Source organism: Schistocerca cancellata, chromosome 9 (assembly GCF_023864275.1).
Source record: "Schistocerca cancellata isolate TAMUIC-IGC-003103 chromosome 9, iqSchCanc2.1, whole genome shotgun sequence".
NCBI lineage: Eukaryota > Metazoa > Arthropoda > Insecta > Orthoptera > Acrididae > Schistocerca > Schistocerca cancellata.
The window spans coordinates 157,478,032-157,495,229 of record NC_064634.1 but is presented as its reverse complement, the minus strand read 5'-3'; the positions used below and the strand labels follow the sequence as shown (position 1 = coordinate 157,495,229).

General features: G+C 39.7%; 1 protein-coding gene across 1 annotated transcript in view; it reads left to right on the top strand.

The window, feature by feature from the left end:
- The window catches only part of LOC126101255 (sodium channel protein Nach-like), a 177,604-nt gene that overhangs the window by 40,943 nt on the left and 119,463 nt on the right, over positions 1-17,198 (top strand). Inside the window, exons 2-3 of the mRNA XM_049911943.1 lie at positions 5,512-5,706; positions 16,206-16,368. Coding sequence (XP_049767900.1) covers positions 5,512-5,706; positions 16,206-16,368 — 358 coding nt within the window. The remainder of the gene's footprint in view (positions 1-5,511; positions 5,707-16,205; positions 16,369-17,198) is intronic.

The window sequence follows — 17,198 nt, the reverse complement described above, 5'->3', positions numbered from 1 at the left end:
GGAGTATGAGGGAGTGGAGATCTCTTCCGAACAGCACGTTGCAAGACATCCCAGATATGCTCAATAATGTTCATGTCTAAGGAGTCTGGTGGCCAGCGGAAGTGCTTAAACTCAGAAGACTGCTCATGGACCCACTCTGTAGCAACTCTGGACGTGTGGGGTGTCGCATTGTCCTGCTGGGATTGCCCAAGTCCGTCGGAATGCACAATGGACATGAATGGATGCAGGTGATCAGACAGGATGCTTACGCACATGTCACCAGTCAGAGTCGTATCTAGATGAATCAGGAGTCCCATATCACTCCAAATGCACACATTCCACATCATTACAGATTCTCCACCAGCTTGAACAGTCCCCTGCTGACATGCAGGGTCCATGGATTCATGAGGCTGTCTTCATATTTGAACACATCCATTCGCTCAATAGAATTTGAAACGAGACTTGTCTGACCAGGCAACATGTTTCCAGTCATCAACAGTCCAATGTCAGTGTTGACAGGCACAGGCGAGGCATAAAGATTTGGGTCGTGCAGTCATCAAGGGTACATGGTGGACCCTCTGCTCCGAAAGCCCATATTGATGATGTTTTGTTGAATGATTCGCATGCAGACACTTGTTGATGGCCCAGAGTTGAAGGCTGAAAAAATGTGTGGAAGGTTTGCAATTCTGTCACATTGAATGGTTCTCTTCAGTCGTCGTTAGTCCTGTTCTGGCCGCAGCAATGTCGGTGATTTGATGTTTTACTGGATTACTAGTATTCATGGTACACTCGTGAAATGGTCATATGGGAAAATCTCCACTTGATCGCTACGTCAGAGATGTTGTTTCCCATCGCTCATGCGCCAACTGTAACACCACATTCCAACTCACTTAAATCTTGATAACCTGCCATTGTAACAGCAGTAACCGATCTAACAACTGTGCCAGACACTTGTTGTGTTATACAGGCGTTGCTGATTACAGTGTCATCTTCTGTCTGTTTACAAACCTCTATATTGACCCTAGAGCTTAGTGTTACAGTTAGCTGAACTTCTGTTAATCCCATTTCATTTCTCCTGTTGTTTCCTTATGTAATCAATAAATGCTTCATAATGATGGATTAAAAAACACAGGCCTTTGACACTTGCAGTTTTTAGTGGATCAGGTAGCTCAGATGAGAGTAGGCAATATGGAACTACTTGTAAGGAATTTTTGTGTCATTTAGTAATCTTTTCAGCATTTTGAGGATTTTTGGGTGGTAATTGGAGAACTTGGTGAATATGAGCATAGGAGAGTGCGGGTTATGGGAGTCATTGCTGACTAACAAATGACTTATTAAGAATATGGGACAGTTTATTTTGTTTTGTGTATTTTTGGTTTGGAATATTGTTCAATTACTTTGTTAGTAGAGAGAGATTCTGTGAAAATTTGCACATTTCCAAACAAAGGAGGTGCCAATGATTTCACCATGAGGGGCAAAGCCATGCAACAATAATGGCAGATGAACTTTGTTGCCACAAGTGTGGGCAAGTCACCATGACTTGTGACATTTCAAACCCAACTTTTCATCTTGCATCTACCCTGATAGGGGCTATGATTTTAAGCATAACATATTATCTACCATACTGTCCAAATGGTTCAAATGGCTCTGAGCACTATGCGACTTAACTTCTGAGGTCATCAGTCGCCTAGAACTTAGAACTAATTAAACCTAACTAACCTAAGGACATCATACACATCCATGCCCTGGGCAGGATTCGAACCTGCGACCGTAGCGGTCACGCGGTTCCAGACTGAAGTGCCTAGAACCGCACGGCCACACCGGCCGGCCTACCATACTGTCCCAACAAATCATTAGACAGACGACCTGCTCAAAACCAGACCTATCTAAACAGTACCCTAGAATCCAACCTTCTTAACTATCGGGATGAGCTAATAACACCATGGACATGTTAGTGTGGAGCAAATCCTTCATCACATACAGCAGTATCATAGTAATCGCCACCACAGAGCTGTGGCAATAAGTTTTTTCAATCTCAGATGGGGTAGCTAGTCTCACTCTAGCATCAGGCTGGAGACTTTCATGATATCAGCACAGTTTCTCTACAGCTTCTTGCGTTAGAGCTACAGATTACAGCTACCAAGTTGAAAGCTAGTGTTGTATGAAGTTCAGTGAGTCAGTGTGTGTTAAAAGCAGCTTTTTGTTAGGTGTAGCCTTTATTTATTTTCCAGTAGTGTTTACTGGAGGTTCATGCCTACATCAGCTGGGTGCTGGGTGATGGAAGACATGCTCTTGGACACTATTACATGAAGCGTAGTAGTGACACAGCTGGCTGTTTTAATGTCTAGCTGAGCACAACAGAAGGGAAACTTTGCAATGTCTGCGTACACAGGCTGCCAGCACTGGTAGGTCAGCTGCCATGCGAGGTGGCACGTCTGGCTCGGCTACAAATGAGACTGGCTGGCTGGCTGGCAGGCAGCCCAGCATGAGGTGACAGAGACAATTGAATGTGAATCCTGGATCAGTATCTGGATGTCAGTGGCTAGTGCTAGTGGGCACCCAGTGGCTCAGTGGCTAAGAGGGCTGCAGTTCAGCTCTCAGCCCATCAGTGCTGCAGTTGGATTCCCTGGCTCGAAGTTCGGTCAGGATAGTAGTTGAGCAGTGAAGTCCTCATGATGGAAGTCTACATTACAGCTGGCACCAGCTCGATGACATGTCAATTCGACAGTCAGAATTTATACATGCCAAAGCAAGTTTGTTGTGATGTGGTTGCCACAAAGATCAAGTACACTACTGGCCATTAAAATTGCTACACCACTAAGATGACGTGCTACAAACGTGAAATTTAACCGACAGGAAGAAGATGCTGTGATATGCAAATGATTAGCTTTTCAGAGCAGACACCTACAACATGCTGACATGAGGAAAGTTTCCAACCAATTTCTCATACACAAACAGCAGTGGACCAGCATTGCCTGGAGAAAAGTTGTTGTGATGCCTCGTGTAAGGAGGAGAAATGCGTACCATCACGTTTCCGACTTTAATAAAGGTCGGATTGTAGACCATCATGATTGCGGTTTATAGTATCGTGACATTGCTGCTCATGTTGGTCGAGATCCAATGACTGTTAGCAGAATATGGAATTGATGGGTTCAGGAGGGTAATACGGAATGCCATGTTGGATCCCAATGGCCTCGTATCACCAGCAGTTGAGATGACAGGTATCTAATCTGCATGGCTGTAACGGATCGTGCAGCCACGTCTCGATCCCTGAGTCAACAGATGGGGACGTTTGCAAGACAACAACCATCTGCACGAACAGTTCGACAACGTTTGCAGCAGCATGGACTGTCAGCTCGGAGACCATGGCTGCAGTTACCCTTGACACTGCATCACAGACTGGAGTGCCTGCGATGGTGTACTAAATGACGAACCTGAGTGCACGAATGGCAAAATGTCGTTTTTTCGGATGAATCCAGGTTCTGTTTATGGCATCATGGTGGTCGCATCCGCGTTTGGCGATATCACAGCGAATGCACATTGGAAGCGTGTATTCGTCATCGCCATACTGGCGTATCACCAGGCGAGATGGTATGGGGTGCCATTGGTTACATGTCTCGGTCACCTCTTGTTCACATTGACAGCACTAGGAACAGTGGACATTACATTTCAGATGTGTTACGACCCGTGGCTCTCCACTTCATTTGATCCCTGCGAAACCCTACATTTCAGCAGGATAATGAACGACCGCATGTTGCAGGTCCTGTACGGGCCTTTCTGGATACAGAAAATGTTCGACTGCTGCCCTGGCCAGCAGATTCTCCAGATCTCTCACCAATTGAAAATGTCTGGTCAATTGTGGCCGAGCAGCTGGCTCATCACAATACGCCAGTCACTACTCTTGATGAATTGTGGTATAGTGTTGAAGCTGCATGGGCAGCTGTACCTGTACACACCATCCAAGCTCTGTTTGACTCAATGCCCAGGGATATCAAGGCCATTATTACAGCCAGAGGTGGTTGTTCTGGGTATGGATTTCTCAGGATCTATGCATCCAAATTGTGTGAAAATGTAATCACATGTCCGTTCTAGTATAATATATTTGTCCAATGAATACCCATTTAGCATCTGCATTTCTTCTTGGTGTAACAATTTTTATGGCCAGTAGTGTATAACATGTGAGGAAGTGTCTCTTGTTTTGGTAATCAGCTGGACACTGACTGACAAGTGGGCTACTTCACCTAAGTGAGCGCCGCGGCACAGTTCTTTGCCAGCATATTATGGCAAGTGGCTGCTTGCAGCAAAGATTCCCCTTGCATTAGGCTCACACCATTACTCTCCTCAGAACCTTTTCATTTAATTTTCATTACATATGAAAAGCTGTTGTTACGACTCTTGTCCCATTTTTTCTTCAGAGTTATTACTTTTCAAGATGCCTTATCCTACTGTGTCTCTTGTGGTCTAGATTCCTGGCTGAAATTAGTGACTGATGCTTTGAAAAATAAATTTCATTTTCTTTTTGTCCATTCCTTTACATCTCTATGAGGAGATATTTCTTCCTTGAAAGTTTCAGGTCTTTATGTCTTTTTGTAGACTGAATTTCATCTTGGAACTCCTGCTGCCTTTCAGGCTGGTCATTGTACTATTTGTTTAGATTTATTTCTCTGCACTTTTTCTCAGCTTGCCCTTTTCTTGAGCAACTCAGAACCTCAACTCATATGAATCACCAACCTTCTAGAATTTTAAATACATGTTACAAGTAAGTTAAATATAAAACAAGCACCTGTATCAATACAAACAAAAGTTAAAGCTTCTATTAGAGGCATAGACAGTTCACTGGATTTGGGGGGGGGGCGAGCAGTGGGGGCAAAGGGTCAAAGGGTCATTCATCAGCCACACCTCCCCCTTCCAGCAACACACCGACCAGTTGAAATAGCCGGGCCATCACAAATCAGCCTAAAAATGATGAACTTTTTTTGGTTTATCCAACAATCCTAAATGTCCTAAATATGGTTATTGGTAAGTAATATAACATAATCAGTTTAATTAAGTGGTAGGCTAATTTGGAATAATTTTTCACCTCTCAACTCTGTAGTTAATTTGGTAGTATTTTTCACCCTTCAACCCTGGAGTTCATCCTGGATCTGCCTCTGACTTAGAGGAATAGGCATACATACAGATCTTATCATCATAATATTTCACTCAGTCAGGGCTAATACATTTCTTATTAAAACATAGTGTCCAATTCATATCACTGAGTGTACTGTCAAGTATTGCAAGACAAATTATTTAAATGATCAGCTGAGATACAACGCTGTATGAAAGACCATTAACATTCATTTGCTTCCACTTCTTTTAAATGAATTCATAACCATGGCAATAAAGTAGAAAAATGTGTGAGTGAAGTGTTTTGGTTACAATCAAATACCAATCACTCATTAACTCAGTAATTAACTACAAATTAATTTTATAGTTGGTGCCTTTAGATCACTGTGTGTTTGTATATAATGTATACCTGTGACTTGTTTTCAGGCTTTTTTGGCTTATATGCTGTGTGCTCTCTTGGTATGCATCTGCATTACTTATAAAGTCATCATGGAATGCCTTTCAAAACAATGCTGTCAGCTTTGCTATGGAGACGCTATATTTGAATTTCAGCACTGATTTTCCAGCAGTTATTGTCTGTGAGAAGAACAATGATGATCGCATAAAAACAGTGATGAATAGGTGAGTGGTTTACAGAAACATCAAGTAAACATGTTTGATATCTTGAGTCTTAGAGTAGACATAAAGTAAACTTATCCAAACAAGCGTTTGTTCTGTAACTATTTATACCAGTACTGAACTATAGGGCTGGGCTACAGATTAACATCTGAATAGAATATTAGTACTATTAAAAAGTGTTATTATCCTGGTATATGTACTTGGATATGGTGTGTCCTACCATCACTTATTGGTGTAATATGTAAAAGCATGTGCTTTGTGTTTCAATAAAGGAGAGTATGTAAATGCCTTGATATTCATAACAGCAACATTTCAAATATGGGCAGTTACTTTAAACAAACAATATTTTCTAAAATATTTGAGAAATTGATATATCTTAGAACAGTATCTCACCTGAGCAACAATAATATCCTCAGCAAATAACGGCTGGATTTAAGAAGAGTTGTGCTACTGAGAATGTCAGTTGGATGTTCTCTTACCAAATTTTACAATCATTAGTTGACAAAATAGTGCCATTTGGTATTTTTGGTGACCTACCTAAGGCATTTGACTGTGTGAATCACAATATACTCCTAGATAAACTGAACTTTTATGGGATTAATGGTACAGCCAAACGACAGATAGTGTCACCTCTAACCCAAACAATGCAGAAAGTTGTACATATTAATTCAGCCAATGTAGTCTGGGGAAGTTATTCTGATAGGGGAGAGATCATGTATGGAGTTCCCCAGCATTCAAACTTAGGTCCACTATTGTAACTCCTAAATGTAAACAATCTTCTGTCTAATATCAAACAAGCAGAATTATCGATTTTTGCAGATGACACTAGTACTGTAGTTGATGAAGCAACAAACAATGTTATTAAATTACTCACCCATTTCACTAGTCCCAGTTATTTCTAAAATAAGAGAGTACTGTATACATCATCAGATGGACCAATATTTTGAACATAATAATCTGATCTGCCCTGTAGAGTAAGTCTTTTGATCTACTTTCTCTTCTGTGAAAGCAATTGACAGAATCATAACAAAAGTATATGATTGCTTTGAGAATAAGTCAGTAAATTGTGCAATACTATTGGATTTAAGGAAGGCATTTGGTACAGTGTCCCACACTATCATAATAAGCAAACTACTGTACTATCGAATAGGGCAGGAAGCCCTTCTTGTACTGCAGTCATGCCAAAGCAATAAAAAATAGTTAGTGTATATGAATAATGAAAAATCAGATCCTTTACCTGTTAAAAAAAGGAGTGCTGCAGGGCTCATTTCTTGGGACCTTTCTGTTAATTATATATGCATAAATGATGTGCCTTTCGTATCACTCTGTGACACTGTACCAGATGCCGATGACACAACATTAATTGCTCACAATACCGGCACAGATGAGCAACAACTAAATGTTGCAATAGCAATAGATAGGTGTGTCTCCTGGTTTGAGGCAAATGCATTACATTGCAGCAGAACAAAAAACATTCTGTTTAATCTGAATTGCCCCAAGGATGAAAGCAAATCAGTGAAATTTCTTCAATTCCACACTGATCAAAGACGAAGCTGGGATACATATATGGAGAAGTTATGCTGCAGATTTGCATGTGTGATCTATGTGCTGTACGAGGGCTATCCACAAAGTACATTACGTTTTGGAATTAAAAATAAATAAAGTATTGGAATTTTTTTTATTATATGCAGATGAAAGCCACACTTAAATACTACTTTTCTACATAGTTGCCATTTAAATTAAGGCACTTATCGTAGCGATGGACGAGCTTGGAAATTCCTTCATCGTAAAATTCGGCTGCCTGCGCCTTCAACCACGTGGTTAATCAGTAACCCGGTAGAAATACGATTTTTGTGGATTTCCTGGAAAGAGGCACTACAATAAACTCTCAAAGGTATTGCCAAACTCTGCACAACCTCAGAAGAGCAATACAAAACAAGCGCAGGGTATAGTTGGGCTCAAAGATCTTGCTGATTCACGACAACGCCCGAGCCCACACGGCAAATGCCACTCGTTAAGTTCTCGAATCTTTTAAGTGGGAGTTGTTTCCTCATCCGTCGTACAGTCCTGACCTGGCACCGAGCAACTTCCACTTATTCCCAGCAATGAAGAAGTGGTTGGCTATGCAGCGTTTTGATGACGACGCACAGCTTCAAGAAGAGGTAACCACGTGGTTCAAGGCGCAAGCGGCCGAATTTTACGACGAAGGAATTTCCAAGCTCATCCATCCCTACAATAAGTGCCTTAATTTAAATGGCAACTATGTAGAAAAGTAGTATTGAAGTGTGGCTTTCATCTGTATATAATAAAAAAAAATTCCAATACTTTATTTATTTTTAATTCCAAAACGTAATGTACTTTGTGGATAGCTCTCGTATAAGCTGGGAGGCTATGTAAGTGAAATTCTGCTGCTGCATGCATACTTTTCTTTCATCAGTTCAAATCTGACATGTGGAATTTTGCTGTGGGGAAACTCACCTGGATCTAAGACTGTATTTAAATGGCAAGAAAGGCCATCAGATACATTGCAAGACTCGCGCCATGAGAATCTCGTAGACACTACTTCAAGAAAATGAAAATTATGACAGTATCTAGTTTATATACACACATCAAAAAAAGTTTTGCATCACCTTGGTTCCAAGAGTTCTGGAACCTGTACAGAAAATTGGAATAGAGATCAAAAAAACTTCATTTCTGCCCTTTTTATTCCTCATGAAAATCACACATTGCATGGTGTACCACCATACAGCAAGACCTTCAGTGTTGGTGGTCCAGATTGCTGTACACACCAGTACCTCTAATACCCAGTAGCATGTCCTCTTGTAAATGATGCATGCCTGTATTCATCGTGGCATACTATCCACATGTTCATCAAGGCACTGTTGGTCCAGACTGTCCCACTCCTCAATGGCGATTCCTCGTAGATCCCTCAGAGTGGTTACTGGGTCACATTATCCATAAACAGCCCTTTTCAATCTATTCCAGACATGTTCGATAGGGTTCATGTTTGGAAAACATGCTGGCCACTCTAGTCGAGTGATGTCGTTATCCTTAAGAAAGTCATTCACCAGATGTGCATGATGGGGGCACAAATTTTCATCCATGAAGATGAATTCCTCACCAATATGCTGCCAATATGGTTGCACTATCAGTCAGAGGATGGCATTCACATATCGTATAGCCGTTATGGTGCTTTCCATGAGCACCAGCGGCATACGTCGGCGCCACATAATGCAATACCAAAACAGCAGGGAACCTCCACCTTGCTGCACTTGCTGGACAGAGTGTCTAATGCATTCTGCCTGACTTGGTTGCCTCAAAACACATCTCTGATGATTGTCTGATTGAAGGCATATGCCACACTCATCGGTGAAGAGAACGTGATGCCGATCCTGAGCGGTCCATTAGACATGTTGTTGGGCCCATCTGTACTGCACTGCATGGTGCTGTGGTTGCAAAGATGGACCTCGCCATGTACATTTGGAGTGAAGTCGTGTATCATGCAGCCTATTGCACACACTTTAAGTCATAACATGACATCCTGTGTCTGCATGAAAAGCATTATTCAACATGGTGGCTTTGCTGTCAGAGTTCCTCCAAACCACCATCCATAGGTAGCAGTCATCCACTGCAGTAGTAGTGCAAGGCATGTCATTGACAGTTCCTGTCTCTCTCTGTATTTCCTCCACATCTGAACAACATTGGTTTGGTTCACTCCAAGATGCCTGGACACTTCCTTGTTGAGAGCCCTTCCTGGCACAGAGTAACAATGCAGACATGATCAAAGAATGGTATTGACCATCTAGGCATGGTTGAACTACGGACAACATGAACTGTGTACCTCCTTCCTGGTGGAATGACTGGAACTGATCGGCTGTCAGACCTGCTCCATCTAATAGGTGCTTCTCATGCATGATTGTTTACATCTTTGCAAAGGGACTGTGTCTGTGATACAATATCCATAGTCAATGTCTATCTTCAGGAGTTCTGGGAACTGGGGTGATGCAAAACTTTTTTTGATGTGTGTATTTACAGTTGCCTATTTTTCAACAAAGATAACCTGAATAGTTTTGACCTTAGGCTGTCAATACTCAAAGCTGCAACTAAAATTTTTGATAATTTCTCCAGTGATATAAAAGACTGACAGACAGCAAAGTAATATTTGAAAACAACCTGAAAAAAATCATCTTTGATAACTGTTTCTGTTTTGTAGAAGGATTCCTATTATTGCAATGTGTAAAAGATGGTGAAAAGGAATTACTGACTCATATCTGTATATTTAATAACAATATTTATGTACAAACTCTGCACTGAAAATAATTTGGTGATGATATGGAAAAAATGTAAAACACTAAAGTTGTCCTCAATCCGAAAGTTGTTTTAAAAACACAATTGTTTACTAAGCATGGTTCTATTGGAGGTGGTAAGTTGCACATTTGCTTTCCTTCAGAGTTTGAACTGACTTATCTAGTCAGTTATATGAGGACATACAATTTTAAATGGACTCTGGACCACAGTGAAACTTGACATGTTTCAAATGTATAAATCACTGCCAGAGACAGTGGATTTTTCTTGTGTATCTCTCAGTCTTTACTATTTCTTTTATTGAAAAACCAAATTAAAATCTCTCTAAGAGGAAATGTCATATTTAGCTCAAGAAGATGAAAAGAGATTAGTGTTATCCAAGATCTCTTGAGTGTAAGATTTTCTAGTAAGCTACATTATACTATGAAAGTGCATTATAAAATGAAAGAGGTTCTTTTATTATTTATTATGTCACCCCTTCTCTGTGTGTTTACATAAAGCAGCATATACTATTTTAGAGAAATGCTTTAAATTTAATAATAATTTTTTAAAATCTACTTACGCACTTCAGAACATTACTATACTGCAGAAATTAAATTAACACCCATAATCAAAGAATAAAAAGCACAGACTATAACATTTCATTTATGACTGATTAAATTTGATAGTGATTTAAGGAATGAGAGCGCAGTGACATTACAACTGCTGCCACTTCCTTCCAAGTGTCAGTAGTATTTAGGGTTAAACAAATCTGACCTCCAGAATGTGTTACCACTGTTAAACTGCACTGCACCTCTGTGGTGCCATCCTAGTGCCGCTATGAAGAGGTGTGTGGTACTGGCATCCTCACAGTCAGGATCAGGTGATGTATCATGGTCATTCCCTTTAATCTTGTAGTCATATGGTTCCACTACAGTAAAGACTGATTTATTTATTGTGCTTGTTGATGTCAAATGGCTTTTTGTCACATATCAACATTTTAATAGGTGCATTAGCTGGCTGCAATGATTTCCAGGTCAAATCATGATGCACCTAGACACAGTCACTTGATTTCAAGCCTTGAAATATGATTGGACATTTGACACCATATTCCTTGAGTACACTATGTTGAAACCTGTAGTTTATGTGTATCCTTGGTACACAGTCAGACACTTCAGTATCAGTATTCAGAGTGGTACTGAAAAATTGTCCCTATAAACATAACAATTGTCCACAGATCAGTTCTGCAGATGTTGCAGTCAGATTATTTCTGAAGACAGTTTACATGCCAAGTAAGACAAACATTGAGTCTCCATGCAGTATTTGAAGACATAGTAAATGATTGAAGACTTTAGATGAAGATGTAAGTGCAATACTAGTCCATTTGCTGAAGGATGGCAGACAGGTGTTCAAATTCTTTGCATTATCAGTGTTTCCAGTGCCTTGAAAACATAAAACTCAAAGTAGAAGACTTGATTTGTAATTACACACAGTGGTGTATCAAATTCCATGATACAAACATTAAAGAATGTTTAGAATACAGACTAGGCTAAGGTTTCTTTCATTGGGAAGCTTCTGGCACTTATGGAAAGCAGTCAACTGTCATCAGGTAGTATGTAATGCCTTCAAATGTTGTAAGTGGCCCAACACTATCACTGCAGATGTGCTCAAATTGCTGTTTTGGTGGAGCAAATTACCAAGTGAAGAAGTTATATGCCAGCTAACTTTATTCTGCTGAAATGCACAAAATTACACAATGAAATTGTTGCATTTCTTTGGTATCTTAGGTCGAATAAAATTCCCTCTGGTATAGAAATAATATCACTTTAATTCCTGGGTGGGGCAGACTATGGAGTGAAGATATGGCATAATTTCAGAAGTCAGTTGTAGCAAATTGGTGTACATTTGGATTTGAGACACCTCAATACAGTCTTATGTTTATGTTTGGTGTATTGATGATCTGAAATTGCAGGCTAGATGAAGGAACAAGACACAGTTGTAGTTCTTTATCCTCTCCCTACATATTGGTGACAGCTTTGAGTTGTAACTGTGTTTCAGTTGCCATGACATGGTAAAGGGCATCTGCTGATAGATTCTTCCACTAATATGTTGAATATCAGTAATGAATTGAGTGCTGTAGTGCAGATGTCTTAGTTGGTGTGACAGTGCTTTCTCCACTTTCTTCAAAAAGAATATGTTATCAGTTTGTGGTATGCATAAAGAATAGACTGTCAACCTTCTAGCATGTGTCAAAAAAAATTTTGGCGCCATAAGCAATGTCAAGTTTTCTGCCATATGGTGAGCAGCTGGCTTGTGATGGTTATAACAGTTGGTTGAAAGTACAAGGGTAAGTCAATTATTATCCACAATTTAGTTATATTTTTGTTTATTTTGGTAGTACTGTCATTTTACATTGATGATGCTTGCTTTGTTTATTTGTTGTTATATCTTCACAATTTTCAAGCTGCTAGGTTAGTTTCGTTATTGCTGCCAAGCTGTTAATCATGGCTGCTCCACTGTCTATTTGCACCAAAGAAGAGCAATGTTCAGTGACCTGTTTTTTGTGGTCTGAAGGCATATCAGGGTCCGAAATTCATCAAAGACTTTAGGTACAGTATGGGAACAGTGTTTTGCCACAACAGTGTGTACAAATGGATTGAAAAATTTTGAAATGGTCACACAGGTGTTACACGCACAATGAAGGAGCCGGACGACCATTTACTGCCACAAATGAAGAAACCATTGAGTGTTCATGCAAAATTATTCTCTTAGACAGATGATTAACTATTGACAAAGTGGCACATCACCTGCAAATTAGTCATGGTTCTGCCTAAAAAAATCATCCACAACAGACTTAGGTTTCATAAGGTTTGTGCAAGATGGGTCCCAAAACAACTCACACAGTTGCATAAACAAACACACTTGGACATCTGCAAAAATCATTTGGATGGCTATGGTAACAAAGGGGACAACATCTTAGACAGGAACATTACTGGTGATGAAACATGGATCCATCGGTATGAGCTGGAGAGTAAATGGCTGAGTTTGGAATGGAAACATCCAAATTCGTTGTGCAAGAAAAAGTTCAAGACCCAACTGTCCACAGGAAAACTGATGCTCATGGTTTTTTGGGATGCACAACGTCCAGTACTGGAATCTTATGGGGAAAGGGGCACAACAATAAACAGTGTACATTACAATGAGATGCTTACTGCCAGGCTAAAGCCTGCAATTCAAAGCAAATTCTGAGGATTGCTGTCAAAAGGTGTTGTGTTATTGCACGGCAATGCCTGTCTGCATACTGCTGCCCACACTGCTGAAACACTCCAGAAACTCAAATTTGAAGTACTGGATCATCTTCCATATAGTCCCAATCTTGCTCCTTCTATCACTTGTTTGGTCCCCTCAAACAGGCATTAAGGGGCTGTTGATTTGCCTCGGACAAAGCAGTGAAAGAAGCGGTGCATTCCTGGCTTGTAGCTCAACAGAGAACCTTTTTTTTATGAGGGCATCAGGAAGCTTGTATGATGATGGAACAAGTGCATTGAAATGCAAGGAGACTATGTCAAAAAATGATGTTTTTGTAAATGTCCTGTTTGATTACAATAAATTTTTATAACTACTTTGTGGATAATAATTGACTTACCCTTGTAAATGGCTGAAACTGATTGTCAGTTGGTTGTTACAATGCAGCTCATTTTGCAGTCGATGATCCATCTACTTTCATTCACTCATTTGTTCATTTACTCACTCACACACTATGTTATGTAAATCCTCTCATGAAGAAGAACCTTCAGGAATGTGGAATGAATCAAGTTATACATTAAAAGACAGAATATAGTGGCTACTTCTGTAAAGTCTACTAACAAAAAATTATGACTAATGCTGCTGCAAGGGCTAGAGGTGTGTGTGTGGTGATGCTTTGGATAAGAGCTCTGCATTCACTCCATAAGTTGAGTAACTCTAAGAATTGCCTCATCTCATGTATTATAGAAGGACTGAAAAGTGGTAATAGCTTTCTCTCTTTCCTGCAGTAGGCAAAATCTTTGGTTGCTGATTGAGCAGTCAAGGAACTGCATTTCTGCAGCTTCAAAGATGCATTTGGATGGATTAATGACCAAGCCTTGTGCTTATAGCTGTATAAATATCTGTCCAGTGTGGTCTAAATGATCTGCATTGTTGTGTGACATGATGAGAACCTCAGCTATGTGCACACAGCAAAATGACAGGTAGCATGTCATCTCATATGTGAATTAGGGGGGTTAGCAACAGAGAGAATTCTTATCTGGTCACCTTCAGACTTTCAGTGTCAGTCTGCATGCTATTGCATAAATGGGTGGGAGGGGGGGGGGGGGCAGGCATCATAACAATGTGGTTATATGTCTTATAGGACTGAAATAGGTGATGGGCAAGTGATGTCTGGAAACTGATGTAGTAGGTCATCACAGCATACAATCTCACCAACGATCACCCAAATGTCAGTGTCCATGGTGTGATGAAAACATCTATTGTTTGTCCATCAAATTGTTAAACTGAACCATTGTTGATGAAAATCTGCTCCAATAATTGGGAAGTCATGTTGGTAGCCATGGATCTCCAGATGAACCAGTGCCAAGGATGAAAATTGACCAGCAGTGTTACAAAACTATTGGTCCTGGTGGTTGACTCATTTGCAGCAGTAAAAAATGACTGTTGTCTATTTACTGTCATGGAAGTCAGTCACATTCTGTGACAAATACTACATAAATATATCTTTGGAAGCCAGCCACCTTCCCTACTGGCATCTCCATTTCTTTTTCTTATCACAAGATGAGCAAGCGTGGCAGCATTGTGCATCAAAAATGGGATGATAGCATATATTTGTTTGTGCATGCAGGTGTCTACTTCTGCTCATGGAATGTTGCCTTCAGAAAAAGTGCATAGGTCATTTAAGTTATGCATCGGTACTTGCCTGGGTGGTTCTGCTAATTGTGTGTGAAGTGTCTCTAAGAAATCCTCAGCTTTGAAAGAGACAGCAGTGATGATTGTATACAGTTACATCTCTAGTACATAACCAGTTGTCTGGGCAGGGTGTCAAGATTGACAGCGTGTTCTGTAAAGATTGTTTGGATGTCCACTGGTAGACATGATAGTCATATATTATTTAGAATGTCATCTTCACTACACTGCCTTCTACCATTTAAAGGTGTCAGGGGATCTGCAATGGTGTGCAATCTCCAAGCTCTCCAGTACATTACAGTTTCTCTAAGCCTTCCAAAGTCAGGTTCCAAAAGTCAGCTGATGAGCATGTGCTTGACTGCACTTGTCTGTATTTGGTACATTTTTGTAACCATGTGTTTATTTACCCTAGCAATTACACAGCTATATTGCTTGTTAAAAGCATTGATATAAGAAAGAACAAATTAACTCCCTATTTGGTCAAATCCTAGCATATGATTGCTGTATTAAGATAGTGTTGTCTTGATGAGGATGGAGATAACTTTGACATTTGCTATCAGTGTTCTGATTTTTGTGATGCTTGGCATAGTCAACACAAGGCAATTACAATGCATGAATGTTACATGATAAAATCATAGAATAGAACTGCACATTTCAGTGTGTTACAGTGAGTTTGTTGCTACATTTATCATATCCATATCATCAGGATATTGTATATCTAAAAACAAAGATGATGTGACTTACTAAATGAAAGTGCTGGCACGTCGATAGACACAACCAACATCAGGATATTGAGTTTACAACTAAACTTTACATGGAAATTAATGTTCACAGCCAAAGAATGAATATCACTATTATATTTCATTTGTATAATGAAATTCTTTAGTCAAGGAGTCCTTATGTAAACCAAGGAGTGTAAACCTAGTAAGAATCCTGTTTACATCCTGATTCTTTTGATGTCTGTTATGCTCCTCATAAACAATGAGAAGGCAATTAATTTCACTATGAGAGTGATTAAAAGGACTAAAAAAAATTCAGTGTTTATTTATTTAGGCTACTAAAATTTATTGTTACCTGTGTGGTATGTTGACAAAGCTGACAACTGATCCCCAAACAGAGAAAATGTGAATAATACATAGGCCCTACTCTAAATTTGTTTATACTAAGAGACAATCAATGCACATTTTCACAGCAAAATGCTATGGAAAGTAAATAGTTAATTTTCTTTTTTGTCAATGGCCAGTTCCAATAATGTTCAGACTAGTTTTTTATCTGTGCAGGAATATGGGTATCCATGATTTTGACCTTGAAGAAATATATGCAGAAATAACATTCTTTCATGGTGAAGCCCATTTTACAAAGGATGCCTGCTACAACACAAAAGTCAAGAGGCTAGTGGCTGAACAGTGTCCACAAGAAGGACTGAAACAAATTTCTCAAGAAGTAATTATTTCTTGTGTGGTAAAAAAGTTATGAAATAATGTCTCTCAGTTTACTTTAATAATATTGTGCTATTATACATGAAAATAATCGGAGTTGTCACTTTCAGTCTGCTAATTTAACTTACAGCAACCACAGTACTTTACCAGAATCCAAATACAATTCTCTTAGTTGTGTGTGCACAATGTGACTAGGATCTTCTTGTTACCATTCAGAAATATGTCTTATTAATAAATTATAATAGAGGGAAACATTCCACGTGGGAAAAATATATCTAAAAACAAAGATGATGTGGCTTACCAAATGAAAGCACTGGCACATCAATAGACACACAAACAAACACAAACATACATGCAAAATTCTAGCTTTCGCAACCAATGGTTACTTCGTCAGGAAAGAGGGAAGGAGAGGGAAAGACAAAAGGATGTGGGTTTTAAGGGAGAGGGTAAGGAGTCATTCCAATCCCGGGAGCGGAAAGACTTACCTTAGGGGGAAAAAAGGACGGGTATACACTCGCACATACACACATATCCATCCACACGTATACAGACACAAGCAGACATATACAGAGGCAAAGTAGTACTATGGATTGATGAGTTAGTCCTTGTGAGGAGCCTGAGGTTTTAAGGAGTTTAAGGTCAGTTTGAATCACAAGGATGGAATCTTGATGGCAGACACTGTATGTAGAGGTGTCAGACAACTGGCATAGACCTACACTAACGTACTCCTTTTGGTCAAGTAACACAGTGGTAGATCCTTTGTCTGCTGGGAGGATAACGATGGAGTCATCAGCTTTTTGGAAATATAGAGCCTGGAGTTCTGTAGAGAACAGG